The following is an 18,197-nucleotide window of genomic DNA, read 5'->3' on the forward strand; positions in this document are numbered from 1 at the left end:
GTACAAAGTACACATGACAATAAACTTGACTTGAAAGTTAAAACTATACAAGCAGTAAAGGGAGTGTAGCATCAATTTCTGATAATCTACCAATCTGCAATCATGGACAAATATTTTTCCAATATTGTGAACATTATAAAGCCCCTGAACATACATACTTCCAAATATCCCCTGAAATTACAGACACAGAAATAAAAATGTGCACTTGTAATGTCCCATAAAGTTTCCTTTCTTCCCTTATGAGTCACTGCCCACCATGCCACTGACCCCTGTGCATTTGGTTATTAATGACTAGCAGTTTCATTCTTTCCACTTTCCTCCAAAAAAAGGGACCCACCTTAGCCAAATTAAGAACGGCCTAAAGATTGGTTGGTGTTTCTCTAGGGCTGTTTGCAACTTTTGGAATATTTAACACCTTGCTCCTGGAGAAAAATTGACGGCAATGTTGTATTGTAGCTCTTGCTGTGGCTCAGAGGGGCTCTGGAAAAGAAGAAATTATTTTCCTTTGTAAGCCTTTTCAGTTTGAAAGACATCATTGCATTGTCTGGCACTTTCTTTTGCACAGAGAATGATGCGACTTCAGAACCTGAGCTCCTACAACCGCAGTCTGATGAGAATGTCCAGGGCTGGAATAAGTCCTCTCCAATCGCGGACTCTATTGACCCCTGTAATTGAGTTGAATTTTTGTTATCTATTTTTACTTTGGGCATTTTGCATGTTCTGTTAGTCGTATAACACCACAAATTAAAGACACATACAAGTTTAGCATTATTTTCTGCCTGTTCTCACAAATAAGCATAAAACATTCTGAAAAATTTTATTGTGACAAATATGATTTTTTGTTTTTACAGTGTGGAAACTATAAGGTTAGAAGAGGGTGATAGAAAATGCAGGAATTCAAAAATAATCAGGTAGTTAGGGGCATAAAGGACCCAATGTGCATCACAAATACACAGTTCACATTATTACAGCACCAGCAGGAAGGCACTATTGATCCCTGGAGCCTTCTTCCATATTCTGGATCCACACTATCACTCAGGAGTTGAAACTAATCGAGTTCTTATTTTATCCTGCAGCATTTGTGTTCCATACCTCACTAAAACTTTACTTTTCATGGACTGCAGTGCTTCCCAGGCTGCCTTATCCCTCACTTGACAAGTTGTGTGCTGGGACGTCCCAGTGTCAGGACTGATGATGCTTATCAATATGCCTTGCTAAGAGCACTGGATCGTAGCAATGCATCACTTTGAGTCCAACTGCTTTTCTGATGAGGTGTTCAAAAAGACAGAAGTACCTGGTGTAGCTTCCGAACTAAACCTCCTGCCTTCACGGTCTCTGGATGTGCAGATCAAGGACTGGACTCATCTGCTCTCCAAGGTCACACACATAGCCCTGATGGGCACCATTATCATTCTGTGTGACTGGCAAGACACCTCTACTGTACCCAAAGTTGTATGCAGTCAACAGTCTGTTACTCTGGTGAAGAGGACATTGGATGAGCAGGAGATTCCTAGAGGTTGGTACCCACGGGAAACAAGCTACCTTAATGAAACTACAAGATGACCTACTGATGACATGAATGTCAGAGAGTAGCAGACGTTGTAGGTGGGTTGGGTGGCCCAGAATGGAGAAGCAAGTAGTAGCCCTGCTTTAGTCACAAAATATTTAGGCTGCTAGAGGGGTGAATGACTGATCCTTACTCCTTAGAGAGCAAGCAGGGCCACCAAGTGTTGGCAAGAGATTGGAACAACTACCAACCAATAGGGGGCAGAACATTGTTCTGATTAATAAAAAAGTGGGACCATGTTGACCTATCAAGCATACAAACTGACAAGATGCCAGTCATAACCCCCCGTTCATTAACAGTCCTTATATATTTCCATCACCAGAAAAATCTGGTACTTGGTGCTTTTGACTAAGAGATGTGATCAACTGATGGCTAACTGACTCCCGCAAATAAATATCTATGAAAAATGTATGGTCACTGCCTGCACAGCCATTAACATTAAAATGGCAATTAGACTCAACAAAATGGGGCACTCAGTATTTTACCAGATGAATTTCTTTCACCAAATGTTTTAATATTTTGAACACTGTGACTGTGTGCATATATTACACACACCTTTATCAGCATTTGGGCAAAGTTAGTGCCCATCAGTGAATACCACCGACACCCTATTGTTGTGCACCCATCCACGCAGCCACCTCCACTTCACCAAATGGCGTGCTGTGCTTCACTAACAATGAACTTTATTTAGAACACACTAGCCTCATCACCATCACCACTTCAAGTGGCCATGTCAGTCTTCACAGACCTCAAAGACCACATCCACACATCAAAAATTGATGAAACAGTAGCATTTTAGTGGCACAAAGCAATCTAGATGGTAGCTTATACATGTCACTGAAAGCCAATTGTAACCACAGCCAAAAAAAAGCCTAACAGTGATCTGATATATTTATTCACACGTATTAACAACATTACTTTTCATTTATGAAGAGTAATATTAGTCTCCATGATTAGGCTGGGGCCATTGTTTGTAGCCAGGTGTGGTGCAAACATGGCCTCCTAATATTATAATATTAACTGTGCCACATGCAATCTGTAAATCCAGTTGCCAGTTGCAACCAATGGCCATTGGTGTCCCTAAAAGTGCCTTTAGAATGTTAGCAGGCGAGAAACCCACTGCGGTCAGGACCTCACCTCCACCCACCCGAAAACACTCAGTAATGCTCTAACAGAGAAAGGAAAGTCATATGATGGAGTCTTAAGGAGCCGAACCAGAGGAATCACCAGTCACACTATCCAAACCCAACCAGCAAAAAGCCATCCTTCAGTTGTACAAGGGGCTTTAGGAGCACAAGGTATCCTGGCTCTCCAAGGCGGAGTTGCATATCCCACGTCGCACTGCAGACAGGCGTGACTCATTCGCTGTGGCCTCATGAGGGGGCCTTGGCCTGGGAGGAAGGAAGCGAGTGTACAAGGAACGGAACTGCAGGAGGCCTCTCAACACATCTAGCAAGACGTACATCCCAATCAGACCCAACATCAGGTAGACTACAGGGAGCAAAGAGAGACACATACAGCATGTTAGAAGTGTCACAAAGCAAATGGAAAATGAGCGAGCCCGTCATCATGAAGAGATGGAACTCATCATCAGAGGCTGAAAAATGGACTGACACGGGGTTGGGAAACACATGGAACATTTCCACAAAGTTTAGAAGCTCTCAAACAATCCTACCATATGTGTGAGCTCTGCAACCTACACCAGCAGGTCTGCCACCTTCTTTTTACAGTACACTTTCAAAAGACAAGATTTTCCTAGGACCCAGCAGAAATGTGATAGTCGTCATCATTATCATACCGTGCCAGCTACAAGTGTGTGGACACGTCCTTGATGAAGGTCACCTTGTTGATGGAATTCTTGTCACATGGAATTTTCAGCTTTAGCAGCCGTTCAAGCGGCCTAAACTGAAAATATCTCTAGTGACGATGCCAAAATATAAAATTGATCATTAGACTAGCAAGCATTAAACTCCTTTCATTATGTGTCCTCCTCCTGAGGAATGTACTTTGCCTCATTAAGTAAGATGTTAAAGAAAATCGCAAAATGAACAGGTAATGGAAGACAGCCAAGGTGGCACACTTGTTAATGCTGCCAACTCCCAGGTCTAGTGATCAAGGCCCAAGTCACAAAGGCTAGTAACTATCAGTGTGGAGCTTGTAATGTCCTGGTTGACTGACTGAGAATTCTCTATTAGTCTGGTATATGTTGTGTACAAACACACACACAAAAGTGCATCCTAGTAGGAATTAGCATCCCATTCAGGGTTGGTCGCTGCTGCCTTGTGCTCAGTTTCTGCTCTGGAATGAAAAAAGCTGGTTAGAAGAAGAGAGAGCCTTGGAAATTTTTCAGTTAACAGAATTAACAAGATCCATGCATACATTCTTTAACCTGCTTAAGTCAGTTCTGGGGGCTGAGGGGCCACAGCTGCTCTTAGCAGAATCAGGAGAAAGGTAAGAACCAACCCTGGACAACCCCAGTCCATCACAGGCCACACAAGCACTTATCGATACTGGGCTGATTTATGTTCGCTCATATAGACTGCGTGTCTTTGGGGATGTAGATGGTACTGCAGAGAAGAGGTTAACACACACACACGGGGAACAGACACAGAACTAAGGCCACTGGATTTATGAGGCAGCAGCCACTATTTCACCTTTACACACTTCAACAAGATGTATTAATCACGCATGCACACATAGATATTGTACATATACATTCATACGGGTGGAAGAATGTTAGAGCTACACTGTCACTCATGTAGGGAGATGATGACTTATGGGGACTACATAATCATGAGGTTGCGTCTCTAAAATACTTGTCTTTTATCACATTGTAAATAACTTTTACAAACCAGACATAAAAATTGTTTATTCACAATGTCCCAAGGCAATCTGGAAGTTGATTCATTAGCTTAATAAAACCACTTACCCAGTCTAGTGTCATGGGGAGCAAGTACCTACCTCAGCATCATCAGACATAATCCCTAACATGTTGCTGATTCATTTTATGTTCCCAAGCCAATTTAAAATCATCAATTAATTTGTCTGTCTTTATGATGTGGGAGAGAAAACTCAAGTTTGATTTCTTCTCTCCACATAAACCCACACCAGAAAGGAGGTACAGACTCTAGAGTCATTGGCCTAGCTGGCATGGGAAGACAGCTGTGCCACTGCACTTTAGACGTCAAGTACAATATTTCATCCCAAGTCCTATCCCATCTCTACCCCAGTCACTTCCCTTTTGATTCTCACCAATGATAGCCAGCTTGTAGATATGAGGCCGACGCTGTCCACCCTGTTCCCCTGGGACAAAGTCCCCGAGGCCAATAGTACTAATTGAGATGAAACAGAAGTAGAGGGAATCAAAAAAGCTCCAGTCCACCTCCATGACAGAGAAGAGCTGGGCAGGAATCAGAAAGATGACTCCCACAAGCAGTAAGAGTAGGATTAGGCTGTAGACATGGTGTAGGACTTGCTCACGGCCTGGGAATCTTAGCTGGAGGCTGCGCAGAGGAAGGTTACGCAGGCACAGCAGGGTGTAGCGGGACGACAGGGAGAGGAACACCAGCGTTAGTGGGATTCCAAATATGCAATACACAACACAGAAAACCTTTCCCTCTGCCGACAAAGGTGCTGGATGACCAAAACCTAAGGAGAAAAAAAAATATATATGAGTCTACAAAAGCTGAGGTTGGCTTCCTAAAGCAGAAAGAAAGAAATCCAAGTTAAAAAAAAAGAAAAAAAAAAAAAAAGAGGGGGGTACAGATGGTCAAGCACTACACATCTGATCTTGTAAGCTTAATGGTTATGATAAAAAAAAGAGAGGAAAAGGAACCACTGATTACAAATCTGAAAACGTCTTCCTGGATCAAATAGAGTGAACAGACAGAAACAGAAAGGGAAAAACTCCAGAAGATTTTCTAAAAGCAAATCGGACCACATATAGTTAAAAGCCCAGGAGGCAACCAAGCAACTCGGCACATTTAAGACAACGACAAATTACACAACAAAATAATAAAAGCAGTCCATGTGTAGACATACAAGTCCGCACCTAAGACAACACTGCAGTCATTAATCACTCTCAAACAACCAAGTGGGAGGCGAGCAAGAAGATAATTTCTTAGATATAAATTATGCATTTTGCTCAACCTCCCATCAACCCATTCTCAGATGAAAAGTAACCCAGGCTTACTCTTCAATTCTTTAGTATTACATGCAAAACAGATACAAATGCGACTCGAGTATATTTATTTTCCTTTCACTGCAAGTTCTTTAAATGGGTGGTAGCCTAACTATTTCAGTCGAAAGCCAATTGCTGCCATTGCAGCACATCAGCTCAGTTCAGCCAAATGGTTTGATAGGCGATTAAGGATCACAGCTTGATCTTCATCTCATGGCACACATCTGTACCTGGTCTACAATGCAGAAGATAACCCACGGCCCCATTAAACTTACCCTGGACCTAGAGAGTACATTTTTGGCACTACTCAACGGACAAGTAGGGCCAGTTAGGTGCATTTCATACCACCGCCAGATCTGGAGAAGTAACCAAGAACCTCTGATCTGAACACTGAAATGGTTCTTTAATTCTCCTTATATTGCTCACTTTCCTTTGGGCAGTCACCAGCTGCAGATTCAAGGAGTTGGTGCTTGGAAGAAAGTACTGTATAGTTTAGCAGGCCATCCTAGCCTCATTCAGGCCACTTCACATTTTCATTAGCTTAAGTGGAATCACTGGCTTTCTGTTTCATCATTGGCCTTAGGCTGCAATTCACATGAACGTCATTCAATGGGGTAACTAGCAGTGGAACAATTTAGAAACATATAGTGCTACCAGGACTAGAAGAGTTGATGCTGACCTCTCACCTATACTCAACATAAAATAACTACATCAGCAATTTGTGGTTGCATTATGTTAGGACAATATGGCACACACTCAATGTATCTGGTTTGAGAAAGTGAAAATTAGCACTAATCCATTAATTGTTTTTTTGTGTGGACCAAGTAGCAAGTCAATAGCAGCCTCACACTTCTCCCACAATGTTGATAAGAAATTAATGTGAACAAAAGCAAAGTAGGAAGGTGAGATGTCACAAATATTGTAGGCATCTCTAAAAATTTGCATAGCTTGTGTGTAGACCATATTTATATCCTGTACCAAAGTATGGGGACAGTGTTAAACAGTTTAAGTCCCTAGTCGTGCACACATCTGTTGCTCTCTCAAACTGAACAAACGCAGACAAAGGTTTGGGAGGAAACTGGAATACCCAGAAAAGACCCACATGGACACAAAAAAATAAAGGAATTAAAGTAAATCAGGGAAAGATTTACCATAGTGACATCTGTGGTATCACGAAGACACCTTCAAAATCAGAACACAGCGCTTCATCTAGAGATTTATCTGCTGAACATAAATGAATTTCAGGGTCACTGGGAGCCGACACCAATCCCAGCAGCCTCAGGTAGAAGCCAAGAATGAGCCCTAGAAGGGGAGGCAGCCCACTAAAGGTCAGAACCTTCTGCAATAAACACACTGCTACGATTTTAGTAGTAAGACATGGAGAGAACATGCTGATGATTGAATGAAGTGTTAAACCAGCGACATTCTAGCTGTTAAGCTGCACCGTCAGCCTATTGTGGGCTTGGACACAACTTGTGGAACTTTGCTGAGAAATAGGAACAGTTTTAAAAATGATGAGAAGCCACTTTAGCATGTTTGTTAATATCAGAATTCACTTTATTGGCCAGGTATACTAATGTGTATTAGGAATTTGTGTCAGTAGTATTGGTGCAGCAAACAAGGACAACATAGAATACAAAAGATAAATAAAAGAAAAAATAAAATGTGATGCAATATACAAGAGCATTCCAAAAAAAACCAGTAGGATTAAAATGTCCCGACAGTCTCATTTGCAGGTATACATAGATATGGAGGAGAAGCTCAGACCAGATTTGTAAGAATAACTACACATGGGAAAAAATGGTTTAGGAGACGAGTTGTTTTAGCTTTCACTGCACAAAGACGTTGGCCATAGGGAAGTCTTTGGAACAGGTGATGCCCTGGGTGGGTCAGATCAGCAATATGTCAAATGTATTATCAATTGAAGGCTTCTTCTACTAAATACAGTCATATGAAAAAGTTTGGGAAGCCCTCTCAGCCTGCATAAAAATGTACTCTACTTTCAACAAAAAAAAAAAAAAAAAGATAACAGTGGTATGTCTTTCATTTCCTAGGAACATCCGAGTGCTGGGGTGCTTTCCGAACAACGATTTTTATTGAAGCAGTATTTAGTTGTATGAAATTAAATCAAATGTGAAAAACTGGCTGTGCAAAAATTTGGGCCCCCTTGTAATTTTGCTGATTTGAATGCCTGTCACTGCTCAATACTGATTACTTGCAACACCAAATTGGCTGGATGAGCTCATTAAGCCTTGAACTTCATAGCCAGGTGTGTCCAATCATGAGAAAAGGTATTTAAGGTGGTCAGTTGCAAGTTGTGCTTCCCTTTGACTCTCCTCTGAAGACTGACAGGCAGCATGGGATCCTCAAAGCAACTCTCAAAAGTTCTGAAAACAAAGATTGTTCAGTATCATAGTTTAGGGCAGTGTTTCCCAAACTCGGTCCTGAGGGCCCACTGTGGCTGCAGGTTTTTGTTCCAACCAGCTTCCTGGGCTAATTAAATGAACTGTTATTTCCCAAGTTCTGTGTTTTGGGGACAATAAAGAAATTAGAAAACTAGTTTCTATATTGTTTGCTAAAAAAAAAAAAATATTAAAATGCACCAAGCAGTTATATAGGAATAATGTATTTTTTTAACAGTATTTTCATTCTACTTTTCAAGGTGTTCCAATTGTTTAATTAATCCATTATTTACTAATTAGTAGGTCTGACGCTAAAGTAGCTTCAGCCTTTGATTATTCTGTGCTGTTTGCCGGTGTGTCTGTTCTGCTCATTTTTAAATTTTCATAAATAAGATACAAAGGGGGAAGACTGCACAGAGAAAGGGGCGAAATATAATGAAATCAACAAAAGACAGTTAAGCAATTTATAGAAAAAGCAGAAGTATTTGCAAATGTCTTAAAAATGTAAAATTCATGCTGCCATATTTTTTTCTGAATGTTGAATAAGAGAAAAAAAATACCAGCTAATTAAATGAGCGCAGCGTTATCAAGTGTTGTCACTGATTAGGAATCTGGTTGGAACAAAAACCTGCAGCCACAATGGGTCCCAAGGACCGAGTTTGGGAAACACTGGTTTAGGGGAAGGCTACAAAAAAAGCTCTCAGAGGTTTAAACTGTCAGTTTCAGGAAATGGAAGGCCACAGGCACAGTTGCTGTTAAACCCAGCAGGTCTGGCAGGCCAAAAAGAATACAGGAGTAGCATATGCACAGGATTGTGAAAAAGGTTACAGACAACCCACAGATCACCTCCAAAGACCTACAAGAACACCTTGCTGCAGATGGTGTATCTGTACATCGTTCTACAATTCAGCGCAATTTGTACAAAGAACATCTGTATGGCAGGGTGATGAGAAAGAAGCCCTTTCTGCACTCATGCCAAAAACAGAGTTGCTTGTTACATGCAAATACTCATTTAGACAAGCCAGATTCATTTTGGAACAAAGGGCTTTGGACTGATGAGACAAAAATGGAGTCATTTGGTCATTACAAAAAGCGCTTTGCATGGCAGAAGAACAACACTGCACTCCAAGAAAAACTCCTGCTACCTACTGTCAAATTTGGTGGAGGTTCCATCATGCTGTGGGGCTAGTTCAGGGACTGGGGCTTTGTTAAGGTCGAGGGTCGGATAAATTCAACCCAATATCAACAAATTCTTCAGGATAATGTTCAAGCATCAGTCACAAAATTGACGTTACACAGGGGTTGGATATTCCAAGAAGACAATGACCCAAAACACAGTTTGAAATCTACAAAGGCATTCATGCAAAGGGAGAAGTACAATGTTCTGGAATGGCTGTCACAGTCCCCTGACTTGAATATAATCGAAAATCTATGGGATGATTTGAAGCAGGCTGTCCATGCTCAGCAGCCATCAAAATTAACTAGAGAGATTTTGTATGGAAGAATGGTCAAAAATTCCTCCATCCAGAATCCAGACACTCATCAAAGGCTGTAGGAGGCACCTAAAGGCTGTTATATTTGCAAAAGGAGGCTCAAATAAGTATTGATGTAGTATCTCTCTTGGAGTGTCCAAATGTATGCACCTGTCTAATTGTTACGATGCATATTGCATATTTTCTGTTAATCCAATAAACTTAATGTCACTGCTGAAAGACTACTGTTTCCATAAGGCACGTCATACATTAAAAGGAAGTTGCTACTTTGAAAGCTCAGCCAATGATAAACAAAAATCCAAAGAATTAAGAGGGGTTCCCAAACTTTTTCATATGACTGTAAATGAGAATCATGAGACTTCTGGGGAAAAACAGCCACCAAAATCCCCCTGGTCTCATGTGGGCCAGTAGGAGTCTTGATTACGGTTTGAGAGCATCCACCTTTACCCCACTTGTCCAGGTCAGGGTCACGAGAAGCCAGTGTCTATCCTGGCAGCATTGGCTGTAAGGCAAGTAATTACCTTGGATGGGACATCAGTACATTGTAGAATGCCCACCCAAACACACAAAGCCAACTGAGAGGTGTCAAAAGTTAAACTATTATTAAAACAAGGAGAATGGGAAGTCCCCAAACACAAGAAATATATTTTGGTTATAGCCAATTTAAATTTCCTAAAAAGTCCTCTTTGAAGACATAACGTTTACTCACCTGGATATACAAACACATCAATCCATTTTTCATAATTTACACTATTCACATGGAATTTTATAATGAAACAAGTAAGAATTACATAAACACTAATAAATTTAAGCAAAAAAACATGTTTGCAAGTTGCAGCCAATCAGTCAGAATTACAAGTACTAGAATAAACTTGTAGTCCTTTCAACCCGTCCTGGTCAGGACGTTAATCTGCATCCAACCCTGCATGTAGGCCCTCCAACCTTTAGGGAAAAACCTGGGGGTTGGTGGCAGAATTGGAACTCCAGCCACCATAAAAAAAACCTCACATTAGTTCTTAACTAGTGTGGTGCGGAGGTGTCACCTACTACAGGCTGCACTTGGTTCCTAATCTGGGGATCCTAAGTTGATTTGTCATGTAGTGGGTGCATCAATGTGCTGTATCTGCACGTGCTCCTAACCTCTCCTTTCAACTACGTGAAACAAACATTAAAACAAAATCGAAGAGATGGGCAACTCATAAGCAGAGTTTTCAGATTACAGAGAACACTGACAGAACAATCTAGATGACAGCAGGCCTTTCAGTCCAACAAAGCCTGCCAGTCTTAACAACTTAATTCTTCTAAAAAGACATCAAGTAGAGTTTTGAAAGTCCCTAACATCTTACTGTCTACCACACTACTTGGCAGCTTATTTCAAGTGTCTATCGTTCTTTGTGTAAAGAAAAACTTCCTAATGTTTGTATGAAATTTACCCTTAACAAAATTTCCAACTCTGTTCCCGTGATCTCGATGAACTCACTTTAGAATAACAGTCTCGATCCACTGGACTGATTCTCTTCATAATTTTAAACACTTCAGTCATATCTCCTCTTAATCTTCTTTTGCTTAAACTGTAAAGGCTCAGCTCTTTTAATTTTTCTTTATAATTCATCCCTTGTAGCCCTGGAATCAGCGTAGACTTTTTCTAGCACTGCTATGTCCTTTTTATAGTCTGAAGACCAAAACTACACCCAGTACTCCAGATGATGCCTCACTAGTGTGTTATAAAGGGCAAGTAGAACCTCCTTGGACTTGAACTCCACCCAGATGTCTCATGTGCTCCTAACACTCAGCATCTCCAACAATGAAATGTGCCATTAACAAAGAAGCATGACATTTAGAGCTGAGAATGAACAAACTCTTCCGTGGATGGGCCAGTCATGTTCTATTCAGAAGCCAAAATTTCTAATCATTAAAATTTTTGATTTTACTTCCACGTAAACACAAGTTTGGTGATATCATCATCAAAAAAAAAAACTATTGATGCAGATTCAATGAAGATCAAAACTTTGAAATCAAAATTGATTTTCACATAGTAAAATTACATTTGTCAGAAATTATGCTTTTTTTTTCTCCTCTCCTTGCGTTGAGCTTCCAGATGACTACATTCAGTAAAGGTGAAACATTTCAGCGCTATCAGCCCTGAAAGCTGTGACCAAGGTTGGATTATGATGCCCCCCGACCGCTTGCTGTCACAGACGCACACCCACAATACCATGATGGGAAATCCACCTCTGTAGGTGGCCAACTGTATTTACAATGATAACATGAGAGAGAGAGAGAAAATAAAATGTACCTATCTCATTCAAACAAGGGGCATAGCAGTGGTCTCATTGAAGACCCAGTTGTTTATGGCCCACTTTTGTCCCATACTTATCTCTATATACTTCAAAAATAGCTCAATCCATGTCCTGCGATAACAGCTGTTGAAATCACTTCATTTGACTGGGATTGTTGTAGAGATTTTGATTCTTTCTATTTGTTGTGGTCTTCATATTTTGAAACTAATTTGCTTTACTGGTTACAAGTCCAAGCACCAAGTAAATTTCTCGGTACTGTACTCTGTCGCATTGACAGTACACCACTACTGCTATGGGGTTCTGTCAGCACACCATTCACTACGCTCCCGTGTCTGGTTAAATTAAGAAATGGTGCTGGGACAGTTTTAAATGTTAGTCTGGTTACAAGAACGGAGTATTCTGCTAGAACAAGCTGGTTTTCAGGAAAGTAAATTGCGTTTTAGGCGAAGTTAACTGGAGAACCGAAACTGAACAAGCGAGGGTACCCTGCGATGACCACAGCCAGGACTTGTGCCTTTTCTTGGCGACTGTGAGCTGAATATGCAGGTTTGAAAATGGAGTCGTTTATCTATTTAACTACCTACTGAAGGGAACAAAAATGTCTGACAGCCCAATAAAACGTACCATTTGTAGTCGTATCATTAGTTTTTTTCATGCCTGTGGTCGTCGGTATTCCAAATATCAAGAAACCAAAGAAAAAAAGACAAATCCTTTAGAGAAAATAAGTTTATATTTTAAGAAAGCTAACTGTAAGGAAAAATGTATGGTTTTACTTTTCTTATCTTTCAGTACTCGAATGTCCTCCTTAAGCTTAAATACACAAAGGCCGCCCCCCCAACTCAGGGTAACACCGGGTATCCCCTTTTATACATCACCCCTTGGCCCTGGCGATAACTTCAGATTTAGGAGAAACTTGCTTACCGGTTGTAGTAAGGGTGGTGCTAGTGAAGAAAAGCGCCGAAACAAAGTCCCACCGCATTGGCAGCGACGCGTTCCCCACTACCGCCACCCCATATCGACTTGCACCCAAAAGGGAGCTCAGGAAGGAGTCCAGTTCGGCCGCAGAAAGGCAGGGATGAATGGCCAGGAAGCGCGCCCTCCAGCGTTTGACTTCGTGTCTCAGACGCGTCTCGTAAGGCTCTTCGATGGCCGAGAAAATTAACGCACCCAGTGCCAAGTACCCGCAATAGACCAGAAACAGCGCGAAGTACCAAAGAAGAGCCCTCCTCATCATCTTCAGCGGCTATCAACTGTCGGACGGAGAAAGACTGACGATAACTAATTCGATGTGCTGCTGGCCATGGGGTCGGACATGTCGGGGGGTGGGGGCATGCAAGGGCAGAGCTGCTCTGGAAGGTACGTGATCACTTGCTTTCCTAACTTGTTTCGTATTCTTCGCCCGACAATGTCATCCAATTGAAGCCTCGACTAATTATATGTTTGTGCGCAATTTAGTATGCAAGATTAGAAATTCTAATCAGTGTGATTTACTTTGCATAAAAAGTATGCAATGTTGGTGTTTGTTATTTCTTAAAATGTTCTGAATCGTCTTTGATAAAGTTTCGACCCGCTAATTCGTCTCAATTTATTACCCGTAGGTAAGACCCCCACCCGCGAAGACTCGCAAATTAGGTTAATTGGAGACTTTAAATTGGCACAGTGTGTGCGTCTTCTGATGGACTTGCCGCCGGTTCGGGGTTGTGTCAGAACTAAAGCCATCGCTGGGTCACTCATGGCTAATCACAGCAGGTGTCCTAGGTCAGGCAATGCCCAGGCAGGAAAGCGAACCGAGAGACCCTCTTGGCTAACCACTTGGACCCTGGCTTGTTGGACTGTTTAAACCATGGACCTGTCAAGTGCTCGTTTTCTAACGAACTTTAGCATTCTTGTCCTGTTAATAAATATAAGAATTTTAATCAAAGAAAAAACAACCGCACCCTTACACATCAATCTCAAATTAAAGGGACTTCTTTTTTTTTAATCAGTTAATTTTCTTTACTATGCATAAATATAAAGGTGGGGACAAATGCTTAAATTCATCGTGCATACTAATTTCAATACTACATCATCAGCAGAAATTATTTTGAAATCTAAAACAGTTCTGAAGAGCTATCTGAGTTCATTTGAAAACAATATTAGATTTATTAAATTAGTTTTAAGGCAATGCATGGTATCCATCTATCGAGTATGGTGTCTTTTCTTTCTATCTATCTATCTATCTATCTATCTATCTATCTATCTATCTATCAAATATAGTGCCTTTCCTGTCCTATTTATCTAGTTCCTTCTCATTGTTGGCCTTTACATTTTGCATAGATTTTATGTGCATTGGAGATTCAATTGGTGTGTGGTCAGTGGTGTTTGCCCAAAGAAGGTGCGTTATCACTTAGCTTATGTTGCTTGGCTATTACTTTTTTTGTTTATAATAGGCCTGTCAGCCTATAAGAGTTTGTTTTTGCCCAGAATTCACAACATACCATCAATTTTTACCTGTCTTTTGTCTGTAAGAGAAGATGTCATATTTTAGCATGTGCTTTACATTTGTACTTTTGTGCTTTGCTTTTTGAACATCTGATCTGTTAATCATTCTGATCCATGCAATATTTTGAATTCTGGATAAAGTTAAGTAATTGTTTCTAATGTTAATAGGCTATTGTCCCTGCAGTCCCCCACTGCAAAGGCCTATCTATCTATCTATCTATCTATCTATCTATCTATCTATCTATCTATCTATCTATTGTAGGAGACTTGAACGATGCAGGAATAATCCATCCATCCATCATCCAACCCGCTATATCCTAACTACAGGGTCATGGGGGTCTGCTGGAGCCAATCCCTGCCATAACAGGGTGAAAGGCAGGAAACAAACCCTGGGCCGGGCGCCAGCCCTCCACAGGGCACACACCAAGCACACACTAGGGATAAGCGGAGTGGTGGCTCTGAGGCTAGGGATCTGTACTGGCAGTCGGAAGGTTGCTGGTTCGAAACCCGTAAATGCCAAAAGGGAGTCTGCTCTGTTGAGCCCTTGAGCAAGGCCCTTAACCTGCAATTGCTGAGCACTTTGAGGAGTGAGAAAAGCACTATATAAATGCAAAGAATTATTACTATTATTAATTTAGGATCTCCAATGCACCTAACCTGCATGTCTTTGGACGAAACCAGAGCACCCGGAGAAAACCCACAAGGACAACACACAAACACCACGCAGGGGGGACCCGGGAAGCGAACCCGGGTCTCCTAACTGTGAGGCAGCAGCACTACCTCTGCACCACCATGCCACCCTATGCAGAAATAAACAATCAAAAATACCACTATAAAAAATGGTGGAATGGCCCCATATATTGTAGGCAGAGTAATCACAAATGACTGATACTGGTCTTGTTTGCTGTAAAACAACAAAAGACAAATGATTAACTATGCAAGTGATCTTTATATTGAGGTAGCAGGAAGTAGTTTGAGGTCATCAAAGAGGGCCAGAAGTGAGGTCATCTGAAAGGCTTCTGTAGTTCTGGAGGAAGAAGGAAAGAAGGCATTAGTACCCTTTACTAACCCTTTTCCCAGCATTTTCATTCCCTGAATTGGACCCTTTGGCTGTCCCCCAATCCCATGTGTGTGACACTATCTATCTATCTATCTATCTATCTATCTATCTATCTATCTATCTATCTATCTATCTATCTATCTATCTATCTATCTATCTATCTATCTATCTATCTATCTATCTATCTATCTATCTATCCTGAACAGTAAAATGAAACATTGAGATTACAACAAAGAAAACAAAAGTAAGCAAATGGTTAATTAATCTAAAATTGATGTACACTATTATATAATGCTAGATGCAATTGGAGTTGCAGATAACTTTTTTAAATTAAAAGATTATTATGTTCAACAATATCCCTTAAAGATTTGAGCAGAAAGACCGATAGATCAGACTGGTTATTCTTACTGTTGTTTCTAAACTACACTCGTAGGAGAGTGAGTGGTTGTGCTTGATAAAACTTAAAATGGATTGGCATTACATGTAAAACATTTCATTCTTGTACTTCCAAGCTCTTCATATATAACTACTGACTTATCTATGGCATCACTAATTACAAATTGGAATCTAAAACACATTTTAATTAATGTTACAGATTTATGGATTTTCAAATTCAGATTATATTTAAGGAATGAGGTTGTAATGAAACTCTCAACTGCATCTTGCAAATTTCTCATAAAAGCCCAATGCTGTATGTCCTCAGAAGTGATTCTATATCCAAAAAAAAAAAAAAAAAGCATTCCTTTACTAAGACTTGGCCCAAAATAGACTAATGGATGTGCTCTGGATTGGCTTTGGCCTCCTGCAACTGTGTATTCAATTAACTGGGTTTAAGAATGCTGTTATGGTATTGATAAGATCCTAAAATAAAAGTCATAACAGCCATGGAGTTTTTCTTTACTAAGACATTCTGCTTGAAAAACACTGTAAATTTCTTCTAAAGTTTGTGTTCTTTTTTTATGTAATTATTTTATAATATAGCACATTGACAGTATTGTACTACACGTTTCACAATAGGTATAGAGATGCACGACAATAAGTGAAATTGCCCAGAAGCTTTCAGCACCAGCGTTAGTGGACGGCTCCTGATTAGTCCTCCATCGACCAGCTGTCCCTTGTATTGGCCAATGATCAATACAAGCCTCAATTGTGACATCACCTTAACCCTCACATTAGTATAGCTGCTCATTTGGCTCCTGTATCGACCTGTTTGTATCGCTACTATTTATGTCATTACTTTAGAGCTTAAATCTATCACACACTATATGGTTTTTATCTATGCTATCAATGCATATTAACATGTACTTACTAAAGGAATGTGCATAATTTTCTTTCTCGTTATGAATATAAAAGGTATGAAAATGCATGATAAATACAAAATGTTATTATTTATATATGATGTCACGTTTGGATGTTGCTCAGCTGTCAGCTATTTTCTAAACATACATAACATAAATGCATTTTATATTTTAATACCCTAATCACACAGGGCCCTTATCCTTTCTCCCTAATAAAGCACAGTTTTATAATAAAACCTGAATTCTGAAAAATGAAATATTATGAAACTTGTACAGATTTTTTGCTGATGTTTTAGAAGAGCTAAGCCAATTTTTATTCATTTGTAGACTGCAGTCGGAGTTTCTTTATAACAACTTGGCAAAATAAAAGATGCTACAAGCAAAGCATAATATAATGTCAGTTGGAGTCTCAAAGCGGCTTTACTTTTGATGCTGCTGTAATTGCTATCAGATGACTTCTACACCTTCCTAAACAATTACAGTAGCACAGAAAAATAAAATCTTTATATTGTTCATGGAATGATGCTTCATCCACATATCTCTACATACAGATTTTCACAAGGGACATATGAGTGACAGCAGCACGTTAAACGAAATGTGGAATTGTGTGCTCTGTGTTCAGAAGATCTTGCAAGTTTAGGCGGTCTTGTGTGACTTTTTAACAATTTATAATTTTTCTATATTTTCTTGATATGTTTATTAGAGCCTCTATAATCAAGAAGATCAAAGTGAATGATATAAATATTTGCAATAATCTTTTTTGAAGTAGTTTGTGTTATTTCTGTTCTGTGCTATTGTAGTGTTGCGGTGGTTAGCGCTGCTTCTTTAAAGTTTCAGTGACCATCTGACGTTTGTATCTTTCTGTTATGAGAACTGTTTCCACTTACTTTGCTGTAATTGTGCATCTTAAAAATGTGTATCTTAGTTTTGTTGGTGATAATCAATGGTCTTTAAGTGGATGTGTTCATGACTGTCCCACCAGGGACCACTCTGGAGCTGGTTTAACTTTCTGTCCAATGCATCGAGGATTTGCTCAGGTTTTCCAAGGCACATTAATGGATAGAATGGGAAAAAATTGTTGGATGAGAGAGAAGAAGAGTGTGTGTCCTGGGATGGCCTACTTTTCTGTACTAGAATGGTTTCAGCCTTGCATCTGATGATTGGCTCTGCTTCACCAAAATCCTACAATAGATAAAATTGTAAAAAACTAAGAATGGGTGGATGTTTGGTGGGATGAGTATTCTACCACTTTATATGGTGTGGCGGGCGGCTGGGGGCTGTGCCCAGCCGGGATGCCAGAAAGGACCGGGAGAGGGACTTTGCCTCCCCCTGGACCACGAGATGGCAGCCAGCCTGGTTTGTTTGGGGGCCACAGGAGTTGAGCATGGAAGCTCAACCCTATAGGGGCCCGTGGCT

At 40.4% G+C, this 18,197-nt stretch overlaps 1 protein-coding gene across 1 annotated transcript; it reads right to left on the reverse strand.

Annotated features, from left to right (window-relative positions):
* Positions 1–489: 489 nt before the first annotated feature.
* On the reverse strand, positions 490–13,502 carry LOC120519028 (potassium channel subfamily K member 1-like). Its single transcript, XM_039742110.1, has 3 exons — positions 12,864–13,502; positions 4,820–5,215; positions 490–3,058 (listed from the first exon to the last, which is right to left on the reverse strand). Exons 1-3 carry the CDS (start codon positions 13,174–13,176, stop codon positions 2,853–2,855), a joined length of 915 nt encoding a protein of 304 aa, XP_039598044.1. The 5' UTR covers positions 13,177–13,502; the 3' UTR covers positions 490–2,852.
* Between the last annotated feature and the right edge of the window lie 4,695 nt (positions 13,503–18,197).

The sequence above is a fragment of the Polypterus senegalus genome, chromosome 18, assembly GCF_016835505.1.
Source record: "Polypterus senegalus isolate Bchr_013 chromosome 18, ASM1683550v1, whole genome shotgun sequence".
In the NCBI taxonomy this organism is placed as follows: Eukaryota; Metazoa; Chordata; class Cladistia; order Polypteriformes; family Polypteridae; genus Polypterus; species Polypterus senegalus.

Coding starts and splice junctions, on each gene's coding strand:
- LOC120519028 (XM_039742110.1), bottom strand. CDS start 13,176: ATGATGAGGAGGGCTCTTCTTTGGTACTTCGCGCTGTTTCTGGTCTAT. Junction 5,216..12,863: donor CACCACCCTTACTACAACCG/GTAAGCAAGTTT, acceptor TTTTCTCCTTAG/GTTTTGGTCATCCAGCACCT. Junction 3,059..4,819: donor CTACAAGCTGGCTATCATTG/GTGAGAATCAAA, acceptor TGCTCCCTGTAG/TCTACCTGATGTTGGGTCTG.